The sequence below is a fragment of the Oncorhynchus mykiss genome, chromosome 24 (assembly GCF_057628025.1).
Source record: "Oncorhynchus mykiss isolate SJ-2025 chromosome 24, ASM5762802v1, whole genome shotgun sequence".
In the NCBI taxonomy this organism is placed as follows: Eukaryota; Metazoa; Chordata; class Actinopteri; order Salmoniformes; family Salmonidae; genus Oncorhynchus; species Oncorhynchus mykiss.
Window position 1 is genome coordinate 13227995 of NC_143045.1, and position 26353 is coordinate 13254347.

The window sequence follows — 26353 nt, forward strand, 5'->3', positions numbered from 1 at the left end:
TAAAGCAAGGAGCTGTAGCAGCACACAAGTAGACTACAGATGCATGCTGGGCTGGGCATGTTCTGAGCTTGTGAAGTGAGCGAAATTGGAGTGGGAGAGAAGTCCGCTGCTCCAACTTTTGGGGAACTCGCTCCACGCTCCAGTCAAATTGGTCACACTCCTCTCCTCGCACATATGGGACAGGTATGTTGGCTCTTCGGAGGGTAATCGTTATTTTGGCGGTCAAGTAGCCTGTCACTTTGCATGCCTCTGTGTGTCACGGTCATTTATTTGAAAGGGTAGTCTCAAGCAAGGGGAGATTTTTCTCTAATTCTCCAATGACCTTTCGCCTCTCCCCACTTTCCGAGTCCGACATGCTCTCAGTCAGAGCTTGACACACAGACACACACACATTTCCGGTACCCACAAGGATAGCAATATGCACACACACGCACGCAGTTATAAACGTGTCTGTCATGGTCCCTTCAAATGGCTTCACAATAATACCATCTGTCAGGAGCTCGTATTTTAAAGGAATGTTTTTCCTTTTGCTCCGAGACAGATGTTTTCTTCACATTTCACAGAGTCCCGTTATTTATTTCACGTTGCAAGTTTACAGTGATTTGGAAGATATACAGTGGGGCAAAAAAGTATTTAGTCAGCCACCAATTGTGCAAGTTCTCCCACTTAAAAAGATAAGAGAGGCCTGTAATTCTCATCATAGGTACACTTCAACTATGACAGACAAAATTAGGGAAAAAAATCCAGAAAATCACATTGTAGGATTTTTAATGAATTAATTTGCAAATTATGGTGGAAAATAAGTATTTGGTCAATAACAAAAGTTTATCTCAATACTTTGTTGGCAATGACAGAGGTCAAACGTTTTCTGTAAGTCTTCACAAGGTTTTCACACACTGTTGCTGGTATTTTGGCCCATTCCTCCATGCAGATCTCCTCTAGAGCAGTGATGTTTTGGGGCTGTTGCTGGGCAACACGGACTTTCAACTCCCTCCAAAGATTTTCTATGATTTTTCTTGATCTGGGGCTCCACGCAAGATCAAAATGATCACAAGAACGTTGAGCAAAAATCCCAGAACCACACGGGGGGACCTAGTGAATGACCTGCAGAGAGCTGGGACCAAAGTAACAAAGCCTACCATCAGTAACACACTACACCGCCAGGGACTCAAATCCTGCAGTGCCAGACGTGTCCCCCTGCTTAAGCCAGTTCATGTCCAGGCCCGTCTGAAGTTTGCTAGAGTGCATTTGGATGATCCAGAAGAAGATTGGGAGAATGTCATATGGTCAGATGAAACCAAAATATAACTTTTTTGTAAAAACTCAACTCGTCGTGTTTGGAGGACAAAGAATGCTGAGTTACATCCAAAGAACACCATACCTACTGTGAAGCATGGGGGTGGAAACATCATGCTTTGGGGCTGTTTTTCTGCAAAGGGACCAGGACGACTGATCCGTGTAAAGGAAAGAATGAATGGGGCCATGTATCGTGAGATTTTGAGTGAAAACCTCCTTCCATCAGCAAGGGCATTGAAGATGAAACGTGGCTGGGTCTTTCAGCATGACAATGATCCCGAACACACCGCCCGGGCAACGAAGGAGAAGCATTTCAAGGTCCTGGAGTGGCCTAGCCAGTCTCCAGATCAACCCCATAGAAAATCTTTGGAGGGAGTTGAAAGTCCATGTTGCCCAGCAACAGCCCCAAAACATCACTGCTCTAGAGGAGATCTGCATGGAGGAATGGGCCAAAATACCAGCAACAGTGTGTGAAAACCTTGTGAAGACTAACTGAAAACATTTGACCTCTGTCATTGCCAACAAAGGGTATATAACAAAGTATTGAGATAAACTTTTGTTATTGACCAAATACTTATTTTCCACCACAATTTGCAAATAAATTCATAAAAAATCCTACAATGTGATTTTTCTGGATTTCCTATGATGAAAATTACAGGCCTCTCTCATTTTTTTAAGTGGGAGAACTTGCACAATTGGTGGCTGACTAAATACTTTTTTGCCCCACTGTATTAATCACTTTGAAAATCTATTATTTCCAAGTTTCCTCAACCTGCTGTTCTATAACTTTCCACAGTGCCTCTGTACCTACAGTAGGCCTATGTTATGCAATTAGTTGCTTCTGTTTCCATTTCTTTGTGGGAAAACTGATTTTGAAGCAGTAGGTTCTTCTCTGCTATGATCAGTAGGCCTACCAAGTTATCCTAAAGCTTGATAGACCCTAATGATAGTATCTTGATAATGCATTTCATCTTAATTGACAACATTTATTTCTGGAGTCCTTGTGTATTAGAAGCAGTTTGGAGAACTCTACCTGTATTCACAAAGTGTCTCAGAGTAGCAGAGCTGATCTAGGATCAGGTCTCCCCCCCCCCCCCCCCCCCCCCCATCCATATAATCATATTCATTCTGTGGCGGCAGGGTAGCCTAGTGTTTAGAGCGTTGGACTAGTAACCGGAAGGTTGCAAGTTCAAACCCCCGAGCTGACAAGGTACAAATCTGTCATTCTGCCCCTGAACAGGCAGTTATTCCTAGGCCTTCATTGAAAATAAGAATTTGTTCTTAACTGACTTGCCTAGTTAAATAAAGGTAAAATATTAATTCTGATCAAAAAGGCTAAACTGATCCTATATCAGCACTAACACTTCTACTCTGAGATTAAGCATACTGGATGGTGTATAAACGCTTGACCTAGTTTCATTCAAAATAAATATCGGTGATGCTGTGATAATGCTTAGGCTAACTTGTTTTCCTAATGAGATTTTCTCCTCTGACTCTTGCCGCTCTGACGACTTTTACGAGGGTTTCCGTTTCAACAGGAGCATCGGAAAGTATCGTATCACAGGGGCCCCTGGGCCTTGATGTGTGAGCTGAGCCTCAGCCAGACTGGGATGTGATTGGCCATGTGCAAGACCAATCCTGTTCATGAAGTCGAAGCTTCCTAGTCTTCATTCTAATTCTATGAGGAAAAACTGTGTTTCTCTTTAAGATTAATAGAAGGATTTTGATTAATGTAATGAATGTTGCTTTTTTGAGAAGGTAGTTTTGAGGTTGACATTTTGAGTTTAGGCTCATTAAACTTATTTTCTTGAATGGAAAGAGAGGTACTTCTGGTGTCGTCAAGGTACCTCTGGTTGGCTTCCCTTCTCTGAGAATGCCTTCAGCAACAACGTCACAGAGGTTCGGTCATAGACGGGTATAGCTGACCCTGTGGCAGTAAACTCAACATGCATACAATGTTCTCGGGTTTGTGTGATCTAAATCACCTAACCCTCCCTAAAGACAGAGGGCCCTGTATTAGTGGCCCCTGTGTTGTTGGTCCGAGCTATTTAAAGCATCAGTCTGTCAGCAGAGACCGTTCTCACTGGTGACTAGTCCTCTCATCTTTTTACATGTTGCTCAGCTATGCTAGCTATACCCTAACAGACAGGCCTAAGAGCCTCTGGAGATAGCAGTAGAGGAAAACACGTTTTAATTCTTTCACTCTTTAAATTCTCTAACAAGGGAAAGGTTAGCTAGGCTAAACAGTTACTAGGCATATAGCTTTGGCTACTGTTGACTGTACTGTCTATCTGTTCAGGTTTTCGAGACACTACCGAATTTGATTAAAGGTTCGCAGTACTTCTCAGTGCAGTGCATCGATGACTTCAGAGTTTTTGAGTTGTTTACTTACAGTTACAAAATTGAAACGCCAAGAAACCAGCGCTTAACCTATTTAATATGACATAAGCTTTTAGTAAAATGCAAAGGAGATGCAGGCTATGGAAACCCGGTCCATGACTGTCACCGGCACCGCTTGCATGTCTGCTCTGCTTTAATCAAGAACCGCGAGTGGCTGGAGCCCGGCCTCCAACACACAACGTCTGTGTGATGAATTTGGCTGGAGACATGCTCTCGTAAATGGGGTCCAAGGCATTGGTTAGGGAGATGCATAATTTTATAGACTGGAAACTGGGACAATCTAAGATGAAAATATTCACCCTTAGACAGAAGTCTGGAAAATCCACTCGAGGCCAGATTTGTGTCTTTTTGTCTGTACATGAAGCAAGCACAATCTTCAGAGGAACGGCATCGAAGGAATGACTGACAATCTTATAGCATTGAACAATATGCCTCATATACTGTCCGGTACATTTGGTAGGAGTGTGGTGCTAGCAACACCAAGGTCATGGGTTAAGTTCCTGCAGGGATCACATACACACATACTCAATTTATGCACTGTTTTGTAACTCTCTTTGGATTAAATCATCTTCTCAGTGACATTATATATATAGTGTAGCCTCACAGGGTACAGCAGCAAAATGATCTTTAGGCTTTGTGAATGACAACAATTTCATATACACAGATATGAACTTCACACAAACAGTCCTTTCAATCTGTCTGGTTTCTGAACAGTGGGTAACGTCGTAAGTGTTAAATATGCCACATTTCCCCATAAGGTGGTCCCACAGGGTGATTATATTCTTGTTTTGTTATGTGCAGTATCCTTCAGCCATCAGTGTACTTAAGGGACCATCTTAAGCCAAGGGAATCTGAGATCTGTTTTGCACGACATGGCTCTCAAATGTGTCCAGATGCATTTCCAAAGTGAGAAGAGGTGTTGAGAAAGAGGTGTCTGTGTCCTTCTCCACTGTTTTGTATCACATCGCCTGTACCGTTTTCCCATTCTCTTTCATTTTCACCCTTTAGCCCCTGTCTTATTATCAGTTCAATAGAATGATAGTTTCCTATTTTTGGTCATTTTGGATCCCACTTCTGACACCTGTAGTTTGAGACAGGGGTATGCCTATATAGTACTGGACTGTTGTTCTAGCATCCAATGTCAGTCTTACTGGCATGACATAACGGTGATAAATGAAGTGATGATTGAAACCTCCCAGTAGTCAAGTTGAATGAAGTAGCTTAACTTCGGTGCAACCTTTTGCCTCAGCTGAGCACAGTTGATAACATATTCCAGTGTGGGACATTTTGCTCCCCAAGTCCAGAAAATACTTCATATTTGGGTAATGAATCGACAGCAAGCCAAGTATGACCCTTGACAGAATAGACAAAGTACAGGTGTTCCCTGCTGGAGTGGCACCTGAAATACCCTACGACTCCATCACCACACGACCTTCTTTCTCAGGATGTTGAATGGTGCACTTGCTCGTGGTGGAGGTGAGGTGGCAAACAACTCTACTGTACGTTTTACATATTTAACCCAGTTGAGGACCAGTCTGACCACAGCTTGTACAGCCCGGCTCTCCAGCTCTGCTGTCATGTGTGGAGCAGATCCGTGCGGTGACATGTTTTGCCATGTCAAATGGGTAATTTGCACTGTAGTGTACAAGAGGCTTCCCGCCAATTCCACAGCCGACATCCATTTTCGGAGGGGGAAAGATGGAATGATGGGTCCTGCCAGTATACTGGTGGACAGGCCCAAAATGTTACAGATGTGTATTACTGTTACCCAATAGTTTGCTTGAATTATTTTTTATTTAGCACCTAAAAAAACACCAGCTGTTTCAAGGCAATGTTTTTCTGTTGGTGTCCTGTTATGGATTCCGCCTTGTCCCCGTATTAACTTTTTATTTCTCTCAACTTCATTAGCTGTCTTTTTGGGGAGGTGTCAAAGCTGATTTTTTTATTTTTTTATCCAGAGTTAAGTGTGAGGCCTTGTTGTTTTTTAATGGTGAATGCTTTTCATTGACAGCCAGGGCGAGTTCAGCTGTTCAGCCTAAATAATTGGCCCCAAAATAAGCATCCTTCAAAGGTGGTGGTTTCTAACAGTGGTGCTGGTTAGTTTCATTGCACAGAGGGTCTTCCTGTGCTTCATACTCTGAGTTATGAGTCGTTCACCCAGCAGTGAAGGAGGGGTGGAGGAAGACCCCATTGCAGGCGCCCAACTTTTGTTTGAGTCCACTACACTGGTGGTCAGGCCATTGGTTTCCAGCAGATTTGGCAGAGCAGGAATGGAAAAGAGCCCTGTTTATGTAACCTTATCACTCGTTGTTCCGTTGAGGAGGTGTGACATCCCCAACAGTCTGTTCTGACACGGCACCCTCTTCAACAGTGTGATCATGCTGTCCGAGACAAAGACAATGAGCAATATCAGTGTTGAACTTGTACCCAATGGAAAGTCCATTGATGGAGGGAAGGTTCCTCGTGACCATGTTGCAATCAGGTTTGGACCAGGCTGCATTGGTTCCATCGTTACCCACCACCACTTAACAGCTTGGCTGGCGGAAGGTGTCCGGACACCCTGTATGGGTTCTAGTGATCTGCCAGGCAAGGATCAAGTCTTGGTGAGTTTTATTCCCCCCTGCCGAAGCAAACGTTATGAAATACATTGTTCTATGCTGTACTCCCCCTAGTTCAGTCAGCTAGCTGTGTCTGTAGGATACTTGCAATTTAAAACATGCTTATATCAGACATATTGACTTCCTGTTGGGTTTTGGTTTAAAAGTACGAAAGTTAGCGGTTTGGGACAGTGGCTAGGTCCAGGGGACCTATATTGTTTGTTTCCTGAAAAGTGCACAACCAGCAACACGATCTGAGGCTGGGTAAAATTAGCCCTGATAAGCGATAAACACACTTGTCAGTGACGTGAAGTCAGCGGTAGACTAATGCCTCTGTTCACACTATCCTTTTTATTCCACCTGAGCTGCATGGGGACGGCGTGCTCTGTGACCACAAACCAAAGGCATAGTTCTGCAGTGACTCGGGCTCATAAAGTTGTTGGGTAATTTTAGTTCAAACGGATCAATGTTCCTTTGACCAAAAATGGTAGTCTTCAGCCAAAGCAATACAGCCCAGCGTCAACAACATGAATAGTTGCAGGCACAACTTGACAATCTTTTATGCCTATACTAGCCTGACTGGCCATCCGTTTTTATGACTGATTCCTGGCCAAGCATTCAATTTATATTCTCTTAAACTAAGGAATTGAAACTAATTAATTCAACAGTTAAAGTTATTTTGATTGGGCTCTGATTGTAATTGCCTTCACTGGTATTTCTTTGTATTGAATAATTTATTATGTGTAGCATCTGAGTTCCAAAGTCAAATTAGACTGTAGGCTAGTTAGTACGAGCAAGGTACAACCATGTGTTAGTTAAAGCTCAGTTAAAGAGAGCCATGTGTATTGAAATGTTGGATTACTCTAGTAGGTTATACCAGTGTTTCCCAAAGTTGGTCTGTGGTATTGTAGATGCAGCATACTGCATTTACACTGGACTCTTAACTGCAGTTATACTGACACGTACTGCAGTGATACTGCACTCTGACTCCAATCCACTTTGACAGCAATCTTTTTTCGTAAGGATGGGATCTTGGCGAGTACAGCTCCTCTCCATCACCCTCTCTCGGTCCGTGCTTATCTTGGGCTGGCGGTCGCTCATGGTTCCTGGTATTCTTCTCGTCGTGTGCCGCTCCGACCACAAGGAAATTCTGCTGGGTGATTTTCTTTTCAGGATGACATGTCACCTGCTGCCGTAAATTGCTCTGTCCTGGCAAGCCCCAACCCACAAGTAATTACTAACAGAGAGGAATACTGTCTGGCAGGTTCCTCCTCTCATTTCTCATGGGAGAGACGTGTATTTCACCCAGACTGACTGGTCTGCTACTACGTCTTCTATAACTGTCTCATAGGCTGCATATATTCAATCACTCTCCTTTACTAATATGTATGGCAGTGAAGGGTTTGCGAATGACAACGATGAATTGAAACAAGCTATTGGCAAAGTAACTCATGCGACAGGTATGCGACAGGCATGCAAATACTCTTTCTGACTTCTATGAGCTATGTTGGGTGTCAAGCCAGTACCCAAATCCTATTGGAATGTTAGGTGTATAACATTTTCCTTATACTTTCTTTGCTTTCCACGGCATTTCAGTATCCAATCTTTCTCAGCTTTATCCCATTTCCTGTAATTGAGTATCTTTTAGATAGTCTGTAATGAGATAATTATTCTGGTGGTTTTCATGGTAGCTAAAATGCCGTAGTCCTCCAGACCACAATCGTTGGTATAGAGTCTGCCCTATGCGCAAGTGAATCAAAGGGGGATATGATCTTCAGTCTGAGAGACTATTAGCAGGAAAAGGGCACTTTGAGATGGATGTTGGAGAGACACAGCCTCAAATTGTCCCTGGCGCGATGCACTAGACTGTGAAATCAGCCTTTCTGAAAACCTGCCCCAGCCACACACGGTCGGTAACGTTAGATGTCAGTGTATTGACCAGCCGATGAAATGCGGTGCCACGACACTCCCAATAAAAACAGCCCCTGACACACACAAGACACACGCAGATGCACACACACAGAGATATGTCTTACTCTATTTGTGAGGACCAACAATTGATCCCCATTCAAAATCCTATTTACCTAACACAAATTCTGAACCTAACCACAAACCCCTAATCCTAATCGTAACCATAACCGAACCCCGAAATTGTATTTGTACAAGGGAGGACAGCAAAATTTCCTCACTTCTCTGAATTTGAGTTGGTTTACTTTTCTTGTGAGGTCTTCTGGTCCTCACAAGTATAGTCAAACGTGCACACACACATACACCGACATAGCACGGATGGGGTAGATGGTGGATGTAGACGGTGATCTGATGATGCCAGACCATACCTGGTTAGGCTAGGCCAGCCTGCGCCTCAGTGGAAACAGACACATCAAATGCCTGTGGAGGCCAGAGGAGAACTAGGTAATACTTTACTATACTGTGCTGCTCCTGCTACTGCTGGCCTTTCTGGCTCACGATCCGCCTGGAGTCTGAAGGCTGCCTGGAGGCCTCAGTCTGCCAGACACCTTTTGGATGCTAATTGGCTCAACAGAGGTTTCAACGGAAGATGTTAGCACAAGACCTGGGTTTAAAAAATAGTACTTGAAATCTTTCCAATACTTAAGCTGTGCTTGATTGAGCTCGCCTGGTGGAATGGGACCACTGAAATAGTTCTAAGAGTGCAAACCCCACCCATCTGACACATTCCAGGCAGGCTCAAGCAAACACAAGTATTCAAAATATTTCAAATACTTTTTGAACCCAGGTCTGGTAAGCACTAGTTCTCTGATGCAGCGCTCTCCTCACTTACCCAGGCATGCCAGAATGATTAGGACACCAGACACCATACAAGGTTTTCAGAATAAAGACCACAGTGGAGATGGATCTATTTGAAGAGAAATGCACCCCAGATGATCACACTCCTCCATTCTTACCAGGAAGTCGGCTGTATAGAGTGGGGCTTTTACTAACTCTTTTACTAACACCGACTGCTTATTTTGTCCCATCCAAATGACTTCCCACTCTTGGAGGTGGTTACGGTAAGCACAGCTCAAGTCTGCCACGTGGTTATGTTTACCAAGCACTTTGTGCTGTAATATCAACACTGGAAGTGTATTGAATGCATTCCATGAACAATCACAGAGGAGACTGCCATTATAATGAATTTAAGAAACTTAAAGAACTCTCTGGCAACAAGATAACTATGGCATTTTAATAGCTCGAGCTATCACCTTATAGTTAACCCTTGATAGTCTATGGTTCTGTAATGAAAATATTTCGCAAAAGGCTTCTGAATCTTTGTTAACATGTTGTTCTACCATCCTTTTTCTTATTCATTTAGTATTTTTACCTCTCTTGGCCATTTGTGTGCAAAGAACAGAGGGAGATTGTTAAGGGATTTTGGATTGCATCGTGTGAGTTTTAATGAAATGCTCTCCATGTCTCTACTACAGATTCAGATTGAACGCAATTTGTTAAGCTTGCCTAATAGGCCAATGTAGAAGCACAACATAGTGTGTTCTGTTGAGGTCATTAGGGGTTATTTGAGGTGTTCACCAAGCTATCAGTCTCCCTCTGATGATCACACTGTGCTGGTAGGCCTATGTGCAACCACACGTGTTCACAGGACTTCACACACAATATCCACCCCTGGTTTTTAACAGTCTCATGAGTCTCCCTCCAAGGCATTGTCAGATCCAGAGGAGAATTATAACATTGCCCCCTAAAGCCCCTTTTAGTGGGAGCTGCAGTGAGCCAAGTAGTGCATGTCTATAGTATGCCTGCAGTGCTAAAGCTCTTCATAATGATGCCCCAGCACTGCCACTGAATAGCCCCCACTCTGCTGTGTCATTATTTGTCAGCCCCCCAACCTCTATTCCTTATGAGGTTCTGCTGGGCCTGTAATTAACATGAGTCATACAGCGGCAGACTTCCCGTAAGTCCTTTCCAATTTATGGACAGTCAAGATGTTGGGTCATAAGAAAAAAATATGTGCTCTTCCCTGTGAGCTCTCAAGTGAAGAGGCCACAGCTTTTTTATGGTGGGGGGGGCAACATCCTGACTGTTTATAAGTTGAAAATTATGCCCCTGTCCCCCACACCCCTCATCACACAGAACTATCAGCCTTAAACCCCCCCTCTTCTGGACATATAGACAGTCGAGTTTCCTCTAGCAGACATCCAACAGGAATTGTCAGACAGAGACAGACCTCTCAAGAGCCCCTCGATGATGCGCCTTATTGCTCAGGCCATCTGCCCAATGTTCTCCTCTTTCGGAGATGTAAACTCTGGCTTGGCTTTGATTTAAGCCAGAGATCTCTCCTCTTGTACTTTACACAAACTTCTGATGTAGCACTTGGCCTTGAGGGCTGAGACTAATTGAGACCCAGAGTACACAATTTCTTGGCTTCACATCGATGTGCAGAGATGTTATCAGGGTCGAGATGCAGCCGCAGCGCCTCTGACTGAAGTAGAGGTGCTTTTACCGCTGTTGGAAGAAAGGCGTCACGCAGATGAGATGACATCCGTCTGTCGGAAGACATTTCTGTTCCCTTTTATCCCAACTCAAGCTCCTAAGTTGTTTCTTTTTGCTTATGGTTAAAGTTCCAAATAGACGTTTTGTGGATGTGTCATTAGTGCTCTGATACATGGAGAATGGCTTTGTGTTTCAGGTGATCAGCAGTTAGCGGTGGCCTAGCCATACCATTTTCTATTGTCTTTGGACTGAGGAGTAGCATGCATTTTGTTGTTGTACGATATGGTGGTCTCTTTGGTCAGAAATAATCCCCAGCTGTCCCCCTCTCCAGCCAGTGTTGTTGGTCTGTAGCTAAAGGCCATGTTTGTTCATTATAAGGCTAGCGAGTTTTTGCAGCACAGCCCATCTGGAGCCACTTTGGGGATGTAGCCGGCGGATAAAGACGGCGCTCTCGTATTACCAGCCGTACTGTAAATACTTGTTTATTTGTTTGTCTTTCACTCTTTATTACGTCCGTGTGGTTGTGTTGTTTCGTTTTTTTACAAACAAACGAGTCCTCCATTAAAGGGATACTTCGGGATTTTGGCACTTCCCCAGAGTCAGATGAACTCGTGTATACTATTTTTATGTCTGTGTCCAGTACAAACTAACGTTAGCACAGTGACTGGAAGTCTAAGGGTATCTACTAACATGCTAGCAGATACCCATGGACTTCCAGTCATTGAGCTAAAGCTAGTTAACAACTTCCTTCAAACTGCACGCAGACACATGAAAATGGCATCCACGAGTTCCTCTGACTCTGGGGAAGTAGATTGTTGCCAAAATCTTGAAGTATCCCTTTAAGACCCTTGGAATCTTTCCCTGGACCTTGTATTAGGTGTTTGAGGAGTAAAATGCTCTTGTTGTGTATGACATGGGCTTTACTATTGTTGATGCAAATGATAACTGTGAGCTAAAGCAGACACGTTGCACTGAGGAGGAACACTTTGTCTCAGTCCAGTGTGCCTCTGGGTTTGTGGAACAGTCTGTTAACATGTAATGAGTTGTTTAAAGGCTGGCTACAGACCTCCATTCCCAGTTTGATTATTCTGCTAGCTAAATAGATTGATGGAATTCAGCTCTTTGGCTGCCTTGGCATCTTGCTCTGTTTGGCAACAGCATTGTGGGAATTCAGCTAGCAGTTGGATGGATGGATGGACGATGGCCTTTTTTTGTTTAATTACCCAGTGCACACACAGTACACCTGCATTCACTAACACCTGCACCCTGGACATGCTTAAAATCCATCATTCTGATTTTTGTTCGATGTTTTGATTCTGGTAATTAACTCAATGCAATTTTGAGTCGTGAGTGAAGTGGAAATGCATCATATTTTTCTTAGGTCATCTAGCCGATTGTTAAGCGTTGTTGTAATTTAAACTGAAGTGTGATGCAGGATTTGAATGTGTTTTTTAATCCAGCGGCTATTTCTAAATTAGTACGCAATGTCTGCTAGTTCAGCTGTGCTGGAGTCCGACGTTAGAGAAAGTAGTAATTTTATTTTCCCCATTTTGTTTGAGCTCTATAAAAACACTTTCATGTCTTCCTCCACATTATTGTTTGAAAAAGTGTTTTTACTATTGGCTGCCGAGTCCCAAGTCCTTGTGCTATTTTCACCCAAGACTTTAGAATAACAACTACAGTTTATGTGATTGGCACCGGATGGTTTTACACAGATCACATGGAATGAGTGTTAGTCTGAACCCAGACAGGCCTCGCGTTTTAAACTGGTTTGACAGGCTCGCATCCCACTGCCATGGCAGAATATCCCTAACAATAAAGCACAGGTTCTTCATTCTCAAGTGCTATAGGGCCTTCTTCATGATGGACTTCTCAATCCTAAAGTCCTCATTTTGATAAGATAATCGTCTACGTCACGTGTCAAACTCATTCCACGGAGGGCTAAGTGTCTGCAGGTTTTCGCTCCTCCCTTGTACTCGATCAATGAATTAAGGTCACAAATTAGTATAGAAATCCTCTCACCTGGTTGTCCATGTCTTAATTGAAAGGAAAAACCAAAAACACACAGACACTAGGTCCTCCACGGAATGAGTTTGACACCCCTGGTCTACGTAAAAAAAAAAGCCAAGGAGATGCTTTTCCATTCATTTTTTTCATTAACCCTGTGTGTGTCAAGGTATTACATGAAGGTGAGAGAGTGGTCCACTACTTCTATCATCTCACTTCGAACAGCTAGCGAGTTCCAACAAGGGCTCCAGTGAGGAGAAATGACAATCAACTAGCAGAGCCAATATGCTCCAAATCTGCTGATGTTAAAGGGTTCCTCCCAGCATGTGCATCAGGGTCGGTCTCTGTCTGTCACAGACGATGAATTAACTGTCTTTCTCACTCCCTTTTCCATTGCCCACCCGACACAACACCACGTCGTGGGCTGTGTCAATTTTTCCCAGCAAATTTCACATGTCAATTAGGCACTTCAAAATAAATATAGTTGTCACGTTGATGTTTTTGCAGTGTCAGAAGAAATCAAGGCACCTATTAGAATTTGAAACGGGATTGTTTAAACATGGCTGGCTATGGGAGAGCTTTAGTAACCCCCTTTTTTCCCATTCTTCCTGAGGTGGAGAAATGTATTCTCTGCTAATGCTGCGTGTCCCTGTCAAAGCCGCCGCCAGTCAAAATGGACTGCACTTCATAAACGGCCCGACGGGTCAGCAGTAGGAATAAAATGTACTACTGTTGATTCCGAACAACTCGCTTTTTTAGTTCCATCTCCTTACATTAGCTGTGGTCCAACGTCAGCCCTTAAATGGTTTGTCTGGACCAGTGCAGCTTTTGTCTTCTTGTTATCCCAGAGAGGCCTGCATTCCATCCACCGACGCCGATGTTGAGTGGCTGGTTAGCTATTGCACTTTGTGTTGCATCATTTTCATCAATGATACTGTAATAAGTACTGTATTGTATTACATATTTAGAAAGTATGTGGTGGTGGGAATTGGGTGCCGTTCATCGATATAGCAAGATGCACAATCTTTTCCAGAGACAACATCGCCCACTGTGTAGACTTACTTATTCGGTTGGTTTCCCTGCATGGTTACTCATGGCAGGAGACCTTCACCAGGTGCACCGAGTCAGGGCGAGGTTATTTCAACGTGAACATGACTTACTCTGATGCCGACTGTGAAAGACATCACCGCTCGGAGTGTTTCCAGGGCCTCGGTGTTTCCTGATGAAATAGTGCAGTCGGGCTGCTATAAATCTCCCCAGTGACTGGGTAGGAGGAGCTGGAGTGACTGCTCCTTCCCCAAGACATAAACCACGACCGCGTGCATGTCAGACCAGACCAGACCAGCCCTCCCATGACATTATAGACTGGGGAGACTTGGGAGGTTCCCAATGCTTTCAGCAGGATCTGCCGCAATGTCCAAAGATTTTCCCAAATGAGGGGAAAAAATAATGTTTGGCTGAAAGAAAGTCTGTTTGGCCTTGGCAGCTCGTGCCCACGTCTTTGTGTTTTCGACTCGCCTCCGCTGTTTTGTTGTCGTAAGCGACCATGATTTAGGCTAATGCGCTTGCCTCCGGTCGGTACTGTATGTGGCGTTGAACAGAACACTCATCATTGTCCACCTTCCGAGGGGGCTAAAATAAAACTGCAGAGTTAACTTCAGAAGAGTAGGAGATCCGTGGCAAACAAATGCCAAGGTTCACTTCCCAGAATTCATAGCTGCTCTGTGAGACATGACAGTTTCTTCAGTCAAGGAAGTATTGAGCTCAATGTGCAACACATTTTTGTAAGGAATCCATATTACTTGTGTTACGTAACTTGTATTTTCTCAGAACTCCTAGTCATTGTTATTTGTTAGTTGAACTCAGAAGGTCTCTCATTGGAATGTATTTTTCCTATTAACTTATCTTCACTCTCCCTCCAAGGCATACAACATATGTGCAACTATAATAATTGCTCACATCAATTTTGCCAGAGGTTCTTAGCAGGCAATCCTTCATAGGCTTTATAGTAACATTATCTCACAGTCCCACATCATGGTTCCACACAGATGTCAGGATGTCATTGGTTTGGGAGGCCAGCCTCGCTGTTATGAAACACATTAACAATGAGAAGGTGCAAGGTAGTGAAAAGAACACGAACAAGGGCCGTCCATGTCCCTCAACAGTGTGTGGCAACACAGGACGAAAGATCCTGTCATGAAATAACTCAATTAAAGGAACATCAAATGTGCCATGAACGATAAATGACATTTTGCCTTGAAGGACATATTCTGTTGAACATATTTTAGTGGCATTTTACAGTATTATGTAACATCTGCAGAGTGTTATTACATGATTGTGATCAAGTCTCTCATCCAATTGAATACAGTCTGGATACAACCACTATTTGTGTTCTCTCTTTGCTTAAGTCCTACTCAAGAGACCACGAGCAAATCTTCTCTCGCTGTGTGTGTATGACTGGAAACGCACCGATCATTTTACAGGCATGGCACGTTCTTTGGTCTGCTTTCGTTTAGTTGATTAATACCATCTACTGTATTTCTATAAGGTTATCGTTGTACGGCCATTACCTTGTGCTCAAAAAACCTCTGCACGTTATGTGGATGGCGGGTTGTTGCGTTCTGTGCCTACATTATGTAAGTCAGTCTGGGTTTTAATCTCGTTGGGAGTTAAATATCCTCACTATGTGACAGTATCGCCATACACAAAGTCTTCCTTTAGAAGTGGACGGTTTACCTTGTCAGAAGTGGACGGTTTACCTTGTCAGAAGTGGACGGTTTACCTTGTCAGAAGTGGACGGTTTACCTTGTCAGAAGTGGACGGTTTACCTTGTCAGAAGTGGCCGGTTTACCTTGTCAGAAGTGGCCGGTTTACCTTATCAGAAGTGGCCGGTTTACCTTGTCAGAAGTGGACGGTTTACCTTGTCAGAAGTGGCCGGTTTACCTTGTCAGAAGTGGCCGGTTTACCTTGTCAGAAGTGGCCGGTTTACCTTGTCAGAAGTGGCCGGTTTACCTTGTCAGAAGTGGACGGTTTACCTTGTCAGAAGTGGACGGTTTACCTTGTCAGAAGTGGACGGTTTACCTTGTCAGAAGTGGACGGTTTACCTTGTCAGAAGTGGACGGTTTACCTTGTCAGAAGTGGACGGTTTACCTTGTCAGAAGTGGACGGTTAACCTTGTCAGAAGTGGACGGTTAACCTTGTCAGAAGTGGACGGTTTACCTTGTCAGAAGTGGACGGTTTACCTTGTCAGAAGTGGACGGTTTACCTTGTCAGAAGTGGACGGTTTACCTTGTCAGAAGTAAATTGATGTTTCAACGAAAGGAACTGTGATGACATCGGGATTGCACTGTGCCTTGACCTGTGCAGCCAGGTGGTATTTCACCACGTAAATGAGTTCCACGGGTACATCTTAGCTTGTCAATGCTTGTAGATGCGCAGTCTGGATGAATGTCAAGGCTGCCTCACGTCCGCTTGCTGCTTTGGCACATGCTGCACGAACCAAGCAAAAAGGCAATACCGTCTCGTGTCCAAATAGCCTAGTATTTTAAATCTTCCAAATACGCTGAGCATTTGGTTGAGCCTACCTGGAATGACAGACATGGATCTGTTATCTAGTAGTATCATATCTGTTGTATAGCGTGCAGGGCTGTGCTGCTTTTTGCTGCTACATCAGGAATTCCTAACTTTTTGCCGTCATTCTCTATTCATACTCAGTGATACTTTCTACGTTGTCCTGGTAATTTTACTGATGTGATATTCCCTGATTCATCAGGAATTTCTGCTTCTCTGCCATCAGCCTCTATTCATGAACATTTACCCTACTCCCACACTGACCTCCTATCTTTACAGCTCTACAGTGCTTTCAGAAAATATTCAGGCCCTTTGACTTTTTCCACATTTTGTTACGTTACAGCCTTGTTTTCCCCCTCCTTCAATCTACACACAATACCCCATAATGACAAAGAGAAAACAGGTTTTTCGATATTTCTGTACATAAAAATACTTATTTACGTAAGTATTCTGACCCTTTGCTATGGGACTCAATGTAGCTCAGGTGCATCCGGTTTCCATTGATCATCCTTGAGATGTTTCTGCAACTTGACTGGAGTCCACCTGTGGTAAATTCAATTAATTGGACATGATTTGGAAAGGCACACCTGTCTATATAAGCTCCCACAGTTGACATCGCATTTCAGAGCAAAAACCAAGCCATGAGATCGAAGGAATCGTCCGTAGAGCTCCCTGACAGGATTGTGTTGGGGCACAGATCTGGGGAAGGGTACCAAAAACTGTCTGCAGCATTGAAGGTCCCCAAGGACACCTTGGCCTCCATCATTCTTAAGTGGAAGAAGTTTGGAACCACCAAGACTCTTCCTAGAGCTGGCCGCCTGGCCAAACTGAGCAATTGGGGGAGAAGGGTCTTGGTGAAGGAGGTGAACAAGAACCCGATGGTCACTGACAGAGCTCTAGAGTTCCTCTGTGGAGATGGGATCCCTACGGTGAAGTGTGGTGGCAGCATCATGCTGTGGGGATGTTTTACAGCGGCAGGGACTGGGAGACTAGTCAGGGTCGAGGGAAAGATGAACAGATCCGTCCTTGATGAAAACCTGCTCCAGAGCACTCAGGACCTCCGACTGCGTTCCTGAACACAGACTTAAACCCGGAAATAGCTGTGCAGCGACGCTCCCCATCCAACCTGACAGAACTTGAAGGAATCTGCGGAGAAGTATGGGGAAAAACTCCCAATATATATTCTCCATACTTCTCCGAAGATTCCTTCAAGCTCTTGTCAGGTTGGATGGGGAGCGTCGCTGCACAGCTATTTCAGGGTTTAAGTCTGTGCTCAGGAACCCAGTCGGAGGTCCTGAGTGCTCTGGAGCAGGTTTTAATCAAGGACCGATCTGTTCATCTTTCATATATATATATATAACTGAGTAAAGGGTCTGAAATTTGATATTTCAGTTGTATTTTTTAATACATTTGCGAAAATGTTTTTAAAAAAAGTTTTTGCTTTGTTATTATGGGGTACTGTATGTAGATTGATGGAGAAACAATTGTTTTAATCAATTTTAGAATAAGACTGTAAAATAACAGGATGTGGAATAAGTCAACGGGTCTGAATACTTTCCGAATAGACAGTAAATCAGTAAAGATACAATCTATAATATGTTGTCCTGATCACATCCCTGATGTGTGTGTTGTCTGTCCCTTGCAGGTGGCTTGACGTGAGCGTGGCTAACCTGACCTGTACCCAGTACTGGGTGATCTACCTGCGGGTGCTCCAGGAGGCTGTGTGGCCGGGGGGCAGCCTACCAGCTCAGCCCCGCCCAGAGCGCAGCCACCAACAGAAGGAGGACACCAAGCAGCAGTCTCTGCACTGCCTCATGAGACTACTGCCAGGTAAGGGATCACTAATAATGAAGAGGCAGGCTCGTGTTCATTAGGCACCAAATGGAAGGAAATGGACTGAAACCGGGGGATTATGGACTTGTTCAATAAGAAATGCTCATTTTTCTTTTTCCGTTCCAATTATTATTTGTATACATTTTTTTCATGAACTTTACTAATAAACATGACCCAGGAGTTTATCCTGACCTTGTGACCTGACCATGAAAAAGGAACCAGGTTATAACTTTGGTCTGGAATCCAGTACAGCACATGATCAGGAAAAACTCCTGGCCTATACACACTCATTCCTATCTAGCACTGCAAACATACAATTCATCAGTATTACAGTCGTAGATATTGCTTATGTGCAATACAATGGCATTTAAAGTAAATTCAATCATTTCAACGAACTATTGATCTTTCTAAGAAGCCATTTCAGGGACTACTGGTCTTACTATATCCAACTAGCTATGGTTTTTAGGTTATCCCTGTTGAGTCCTGTGTGGCCTCACGGTCCTATATTTGTACTCTTCTGTGTTTACAGATCTTCTCTCAGATATGCTGGGCTCAGACAAATACCAACTAAGCTGGCAGACTGCACTGGAATCTCTGCAGGACCCTTACATAAACAGGTGACCACACACACACACACACACACAAAGTAACGTACACTACCTGTCTGTCTGTCTGGCCATGATTTAAAGAGCCTGACATCATGGTCTTGCAATAGATTATGAAGGAACATGACATGAGGTGTTGATAAAGGGTTCTAAAGCCAAGTGATGAGCTGGTTTTGGATCAGTGGGCATCAGCCAAGTTTTCTAGTGTGTTTGATATTATATACCTCTTTCCAGACACGTTTCCAGTGGGTAAAGCTGATGATTTCTACATTGCCAGCCCTTTGTTCTTGAGATACGTTAGTTTTGATTATAGCAGCATGTGTCACAATTAATCTTCTTATTGAAATGTTCAAATAAGGTGTGTGTGCGTAAGGTACAGTATAATATATTTACGACAAAACTAAGTCCCTGTAGTGTTTGAAACATGCTGTTAGAATCAAGAAAGTTGTCTCAATTGTAAGGATTTCATTGCTGATCTAATTTGGTTCGTTGACCCTTGTAGGAGGTTTTGGTCCTCTTCAAATCAAATCAAATGTATTTATATAGCCCTTTTACATCCGCTGATATCTCAAAGTGCTGTACAGAAACCCAGCCTAAAACCCCAAACAGCATGCAATGCAGGTGAAAAAAGCACGGTGGCTAGGAAAAACTCCATAGAAAGGCCAAAACCTAGGAAGAAACCTAGAGAGGAACCAGTCTATGAGGGTTGGCCAGTCCTCTTCTGGCTGTGCCGGGTGGAGATTATAACAGAACATGGCCAAGATGTTCAAATGTTCATAAATGACCAGCATGGTCAAATAATAATAATCACAGTAGTTGTCGAGGGTGCAGCAAGTCAGCACCTCAGGAGTAAATGTCAGTTGGCTTTTCATAGCCAATCATTAAGAGTATCTCTACCACTCCTGCTGTCTCTAGAGAGTTGGAAATAGCAGGTCTGGGACAGGTAGCACATCCGGTGAACAGGTCAGGATTCCATAGCCACAGGCAGAACAGTTGAAACTGGAGCAGCAGCACGGCCAGGTGGACTGGGGACAGCAAGGAGTCATCATGCCAGGCAGTCCTGAGGCATGGTCCTAGGGCTCAGGTCCTCCTCCGAGAGAGAGAGAAAGAAATAATTAGAGAGAGCATACTTAAATTCACACAGGACACCGGATAAGACAGGAGAAGTACTCCAGATTTAACAAACTGACCCTAGCCCCCGGACACATAAACTACTGCAGCATAAATACTGGAGGCTGAGACAGGAGGGGTCAGGAGACACTGTGGCCCCATCAGTAAGCCAGTGACTCAGCCCCTGTAATAGGGTTAGAGGCAGAGAATCCCAGTGGAAAGAGGGGAACCGGCCAGGCAGAGACAGCAAGGGCGGTTCGTTGCTCCAGAGCCTTTCCCTGTAGTGTTTGAAACATTATTGAATTTGATTTTGATTTGATTTCCGTTCACCTTCACACTCCTGGGCCAGACTACACTCAATCATATGACCCACTGAAGAGATGAGTCTTCAGTAAAGACTTAAAGGTTGAGAACGAGTCTCTCACATGGGTAGGCAGACCATTCCATAAAAATGTAGCTCTATAGGAGAAAGCCCTGCCTCCAGCTGTTTGCTTAGAAATTCTAGGGACAATTAGGAGGCCTGCGTCTTGTGACCGTAGCGTACGTGTAGGTATGTACGGCAGGACCAAATCAGAAATATAGGTAGGAGCAAGCCCATGTAATGCTTTGTAGGTTAGCAGTAAAACCTTGAAAAAAACATATCTTTGAGGGAAATTGCAATGAGGGAAATTGCAACACAATTGCAGAAATATCAGGTTGTAATTTGACCCATTGTAAAATTCGCTAGCCACAAATTAAGTTTTCAACATTTTAAACAAACTTAAAATGTCCACCTGTAACTTGCCAGAATGAAATTATGTATAATTTTGGAGAGAGGAAATGTTGGACAGCAGATTTCTGGAAGACCCCTGACCTTTAACCTGTGACTCTTACCCTGTACAGACACCTGGTCTACTGTATCTGGGACCTTCTCCTCGAGTTCCTCGTCCCTGAAACATCTGAGGAGCACTTTCAGAAAACCCTGCTGCAAAGTCTGTCCAAAAACGCAGAGAAACTACCACCATAAAAGCCGTGGGAGAGATACTCGCGCACACACACACACACACACGTTTAATCAACTGTGTCAGTGAATAGCCCCCGATGAAAGTCCAGCCTGGCGCATCTGGATAAATTCCATTATTCATGTGTCGCCACCTTCACCGCTGAAACTTTGGATCCGAGGACATCCGGGTCTGTCTCCGATTTAGTCCATGACGCCTGTGGGTCTCAAACATCGGCCACACATCCGGAGCAGCTTTGATTACCCAGCACCTGTTTTCTGTTTGATCAGAATACCTCTCTGATCTCAAAAAGCCCAACACACCAAACTTCCCAAATCCACCCTTTTCCTGCTTCCTAAAACCTCCAGCTTTGTACCAAACTAATTTCAGATGGACTTCACACCATCGTTATCCCTCGTGGTCTTTCTGCATCCTGTTGGAGCTAGAAGTTTACTAGAATCGCTAGTGGTTTGGAGAAGTCCAATTAGATTTCTTCCCCCACTTTAGGCTTACTGTGTCGTGCTTTACCCTTTCGGGATGACTTGCCTTTGTGTTCTCTGTTATATGCCCCTATTCCTTTTGATCCCCTTGGCTCTACACCGAGCAGCACATGTGCTGTGTTGCATTAATACTGTACTCCCTTACTCCTGGGATCCTCCTGAGGCCTGGCTCGTACTGATATGGTCCACTGATACGTTTCTGTTAAAGTGGTCACTCGCACGTTTTGAACTTGTATGATGAAGGCCACTGCACTTTGAAGCTCTTGATGGCCGCTTTTCCCACGGGCCTGAAATGGTGGTTTTAAGTGATATACTATACAAGTACATCCAATTTTCAGTGGTCTCTGCTATTTTCTGAATGTGCAATCCTACAGGAGGGTGTGATTTGGTTAATGACCTATAATGTACGGCACATTTCGATGTATATCATTGATAATTTCTTTGAAAGTAGCAGAGAGCCCTCTCTGGAAATGTGATGTGTTTTAAGAGCATGTTGTTCCAGACAATATGTCTAAGCTAAATCAAAAAAGGTACTTTTGAGATATTTATAATAATGTTGTTAATGTTGAAACAATTAATGTGATTATTATTATTTTTAAATCTAGACATACTCCATATTTCAGAGCACACTATAAGGAGGATAATGACACCAAGATGTCTGTACCACATACTGTTCACAGATCATAGGGTCTTATAGGGTCAAAGGGCCTCAAAAAAGCATGTGAAACATCCTTCCTCTCAATTAAGTTTTTATGTGAGAATTGGCAGAACAATCTGAGATGACCCAAATATTTTTGGATCTTGCTGGTGTGCAATCGCCTAACTTATGTCTGTGAAACTGGCACAAAGACTTCTCAACATTGGCATTCCGTGACACAAGATGTTCACCGTGTTTGACATTCCTCACTCTTACTGATGCTTATTATTGCCTTTATATGTGTACAGTAGGTCTGACGCCAGGTGAAGCTCATGCAGGCAGCATAGTAGCGTACGTCTGATGTCAGAGGTCCAATGTGTCCTACACAATCCGTTGCACTCTCATCTTTGTCTTAAAATAACATAATATTGCAGTCATTCTTTATTTCTGTATTCTTGTTAACGTGATTGATTTATTTGATTGTGTTTAACTTGCTTGTTCGATTTGTAATGTGAAAATGTGTATTGCTCAAAAAGATTGACCAGGGATACCAGTGGTACCGAAGAGAATTAATACCTGTAGGAAATGCTTTTAAATTGCCTTAAACATGGCTGGAAGAGGTCTCGTCTGTCTTTACTATGTAGTCTGTGGACATGCCTTTTGTACATCGTGTCACAAAGTAGTAGCAAACCCCAGTGACAAGGTGTGTTCTGATGTGCTGAATGTTGTGTACTGTGATGTTTATTCCCTCCTGAACACGTTCCTAGCTGTTACCTCTGTTCCTGTTGAATCCTTTGTGATGAACATTAGGGGTAGCTTGCGTTTTGCAAGACAGTTGTCCTGTCCTCAAATGTATCACGTCACATGAAATGTTCATGTTCAACACAAAACTAATTTGACAAACTTGTGAGTGCCGTTTTCACATGGAACACATTGCAAATCTGTCAGTTTGTTACGTGGCTTTTTTTGCTAGTTGTTTGAGTACTGAACAAAAACAAGTTTGTCAAATTATCTTATGTACTCTGTATGGTGCCATTATAGACACAATCATTTGTTTACCCCATGATAAAAACAAGTTATCAGTGATTAATTAACTTACAGAAGTGGTATTGTTAGGCATTTATTTGATTTCTCGTCAGAAGGGTTCTGCACGCAATGGCTGCTAGCTGCTATTCCACTGAAGTCTCGCCATTTCTCCCTAACTTCCCTTTTGTCAACACCTCATGTCGTTCTCAATCGTCTTTCCTCAATTCCTCTTGTCCTATCACCTTGCCTCCTTCTCAAAACACATTGGAGGAGAAGGTCTGAGGGGAGGGAATTGAGAAAATACAATTTATCACTTAATTACATGTCTGATTTGACATTACAATCCCAATTCAGTTTACACCAGTGAAGGCTTTTTGAGTGTGGAATTGTACATATTAATGCTTTGAATGTGACTCTATGTAACTCTGTCAGTGTGTTATAACTGGACTCCATCACAAGGTTTTACATTAGCTGGTGTTGATCATTTCCAAAACCAATAAAATGACCTAAAGTGTATACCATTTGTTGTTCAATATCAAACGAGGCAAAAAAATAAATAAATTGATGTACTTGTGCTTTTTATATCTTATAAGCCTAATTAAACGTTATGTTTCTCTTTGTAGGAGATTGCCTCTGACACAAAATGGTTGTTCAATAGTTTGAATCGTTGTGAGATGATAAGCCTTTATAAGGTGCTCACGCATGTTTATGACAACTGTACAATACACTAGAACTACATAACAATGCATTCTATTTCTCAGCGTTAGTGTCATCAACATTTAACATCAGTGTCATCAGCATTAACATGAACATGAATGCAAACACATTTTCTCCAGACCGTAACAGTGAGGTCATTGAGGCTAAGGCCCAGTAGTTTCTTTTGATTTGAGCGTTTTTCATTGGCTAAATCGTTTATAACTCAGAGCCGTATAGCCAGCACGTCCCCATTTAAGAAGGGCCAGAATGTGTTCATGAATGGAACATAGGTAATCCATCTTCTTTAAACAATGGCCCAGAGCTGCAACATCAAACACAGTCATCGCCTCTCTACCTGAGAGCTTTGTTTGGCCTTTGTCTCTCTGTGTTGATCAAACGAGAGGCTACACCATAAATTAACACAGGTGTGAAGAGAGAAAACACTGTCTGCGAGGCGTCCATGCCCTGATCCTGATGACGCCATCTTTAGCCAAAGCCATATGGTGAGTCAAGGAGGGGAGCACCGGTTGACCGGGGAACAATGGTATTCTGTGCAGGGCCTGCTTTGCCAAAACACGTAAACGTAAAATAGCAGTGTTATCAAGGAATATTTGAATTAGAATATGCAAATCTGGTCTGTGTTCATTGGGACATGCATCTGAAACAGTTTTTAAAACGTTTTTCAACGGAAATAGAAATTTGGTGGCTTTACAGGTAATTGATTTAGCAGACGCTCTTCAGTCCAGGTCGTCCCTCCCAGTTTCAGCCAACTTTACATGACCCTGGTCTTAGCAAATGCATACAACCACCAACCAATGAGAGCCAAATATTTTGGTATAGATTTGCTGTCTCCAAAGGAGTGGTACATTCTGATGTTTATGGCCTACTCTGGAGTCTAAAAGCCCAATCTAATATTATACTACATTGGGGGAGCATTGCACGAACACTGTGACTAGACCAATATGTTTACTGAATAATCCAAAGAAACTCACCCTAGGGTGTGAGTCTCGCAGCCTCATCACTCATGTTCTCAAGTGATCTCTTATAAAACGATAGCTGTAACAAACACGTGCATGCACACAGTCACACAAACGCAAACCAACACAGTCACACACACACACACACACAGCTTTCTGGCCCACTGTGAGAAGGAGAGTTTAAGTTTGCATATTCATTTGAACCCAAAAATCCAACTATTCAAAATTCTATTCTTATGGATCAGTGTGAAAAAAGAAAAAGAAATCTGCCGAAGCGCCTTGCCAGGTTCCCCGCTGTGCCCTGAAGACAAATGGTTCACTTCCAATGGCAATAAGGAAAATGGATGAAATCTGTAGACCTCTCATAATTCAAATCAGAACAGACCCTTGGAACCGATAGTTCTTTGCTTGCTTGTATAATACCAAACATTTTTTTTACAGAATGGCATTAAATGACCATGAAGTATCATCCAATGGCGATAAAATAAGGATTTGCTCTTCAAATCTATAGTCAAACCTGATAAATAACAGGGTCATTGTCACATGGTCTTTTAGGTACCTCCTTTGAAGTGCCCAATATGACAAGTCAGACGATTATTTCATGCATGAATGATCTTTTCTCAAAGTACACATACTAAACCCAATTGGCAAATCAAGTTGACTACCGCCAACTCCCCACAGCCTCACCCAAGGACCATCATCATCGTCATCTCTGCGCCTGTTATCCAGCATGGAGATTAGCTAAATGTTTCCCCAACAGGGACTTACGTTCTAGGTTTGTTTATCATGAAAGTCTCCCATCCAACCAAGGGCAAATGTTTAGATATATTTTCTCTGTCAATGTTTCCATGAGGTGCCTGGGATCCACATCAACTGATCTATATCGTGTTTCCACAGTTTTCCCCTCTCCCTCTACTCTCGTGAACGTTTCAGTGACAGCTTTGATTAGATTGAATGTTACGTAACAGCTGGGTGAAGTGGAGATGATAAAAGGGGAATCATTTTGTCTGACTAGGCTATACACAGTAGTTCTGGTCTGGAACTGTGGTTAAGAGGGTGGTTTTCTGAACCATTAAGGCTTGGCTTGCCCCCTTAAACATACACAGAAGCTATCTAGTGGTATATCACACTCTATACATATTATACACATCAGGGGAAGTGGTATGCATAGAAATAGGATTACCAGAAGGGACAATGACCCTTAGACCACAGCAATTCGACCGGAACACTAATGGGTACACACAATATGACTGACATGGTATAATAATGATATTTCAATATGGGTACTTACATCACAAAACTCAACGCTCCCATGCGAGGATCTGACGCAAATGGGTGGACAAGCCCCTACACAATAGTCATGGACAGACAAAGCTGGTTAGTGTAGCCTAGCTAACCTTGACCATGGCTTCACTGAAGCAGAACCCGTGTTTAATTTTTGCAGGAAGGCAAATAACTGTGCATTATACAACGTAAAGGTTGAACTGCGTTATGCAAGCCAAAGGGTTCTGATTGTCCAACCGACATAAAGGACCCAAAAAGAAGTTGTCCCTTGTTCAAACATAATCAACGTGTGCGTGTGTGTGTGTCTGTGTGTGTGTGTCAGTCCAAACAAACAATGTGAACTATGTTAAGGTTTACATGTAGTTATAAAG

At 43.2% G+C, this 26353-nt stretch overlaps 1 protein-coding gene across 1 annotated transcript in view; it reads left to right on the plus strand.

The window, feature by feature from the left end:
• Positions 1–23594, plus strand: part of snx19b (sorting nexin 19b) — a 35983-nt gene extending 12389 nt beyond the window's left edge. The window contains exons 10-12 of the mRNA XM_021582284.3: positions 17980–18164; positions 18697–18784; positions 20765–23594. Of these exons, the coding sequence (XP_021437959.3) occupies positions 17980–18164; positions 18697–18784; positions 20765–20888 (397 nt within the window). The 3' untranslated portion in view covers positions 20889–23594. The remainder of the gene's footprint in view (positions 1–17979; positions 18165–18696; positions 18785–20764) is intronic.
• The last annotated feature ends 2759 nt before the right edge of the window (positions 23595–26353 follow it).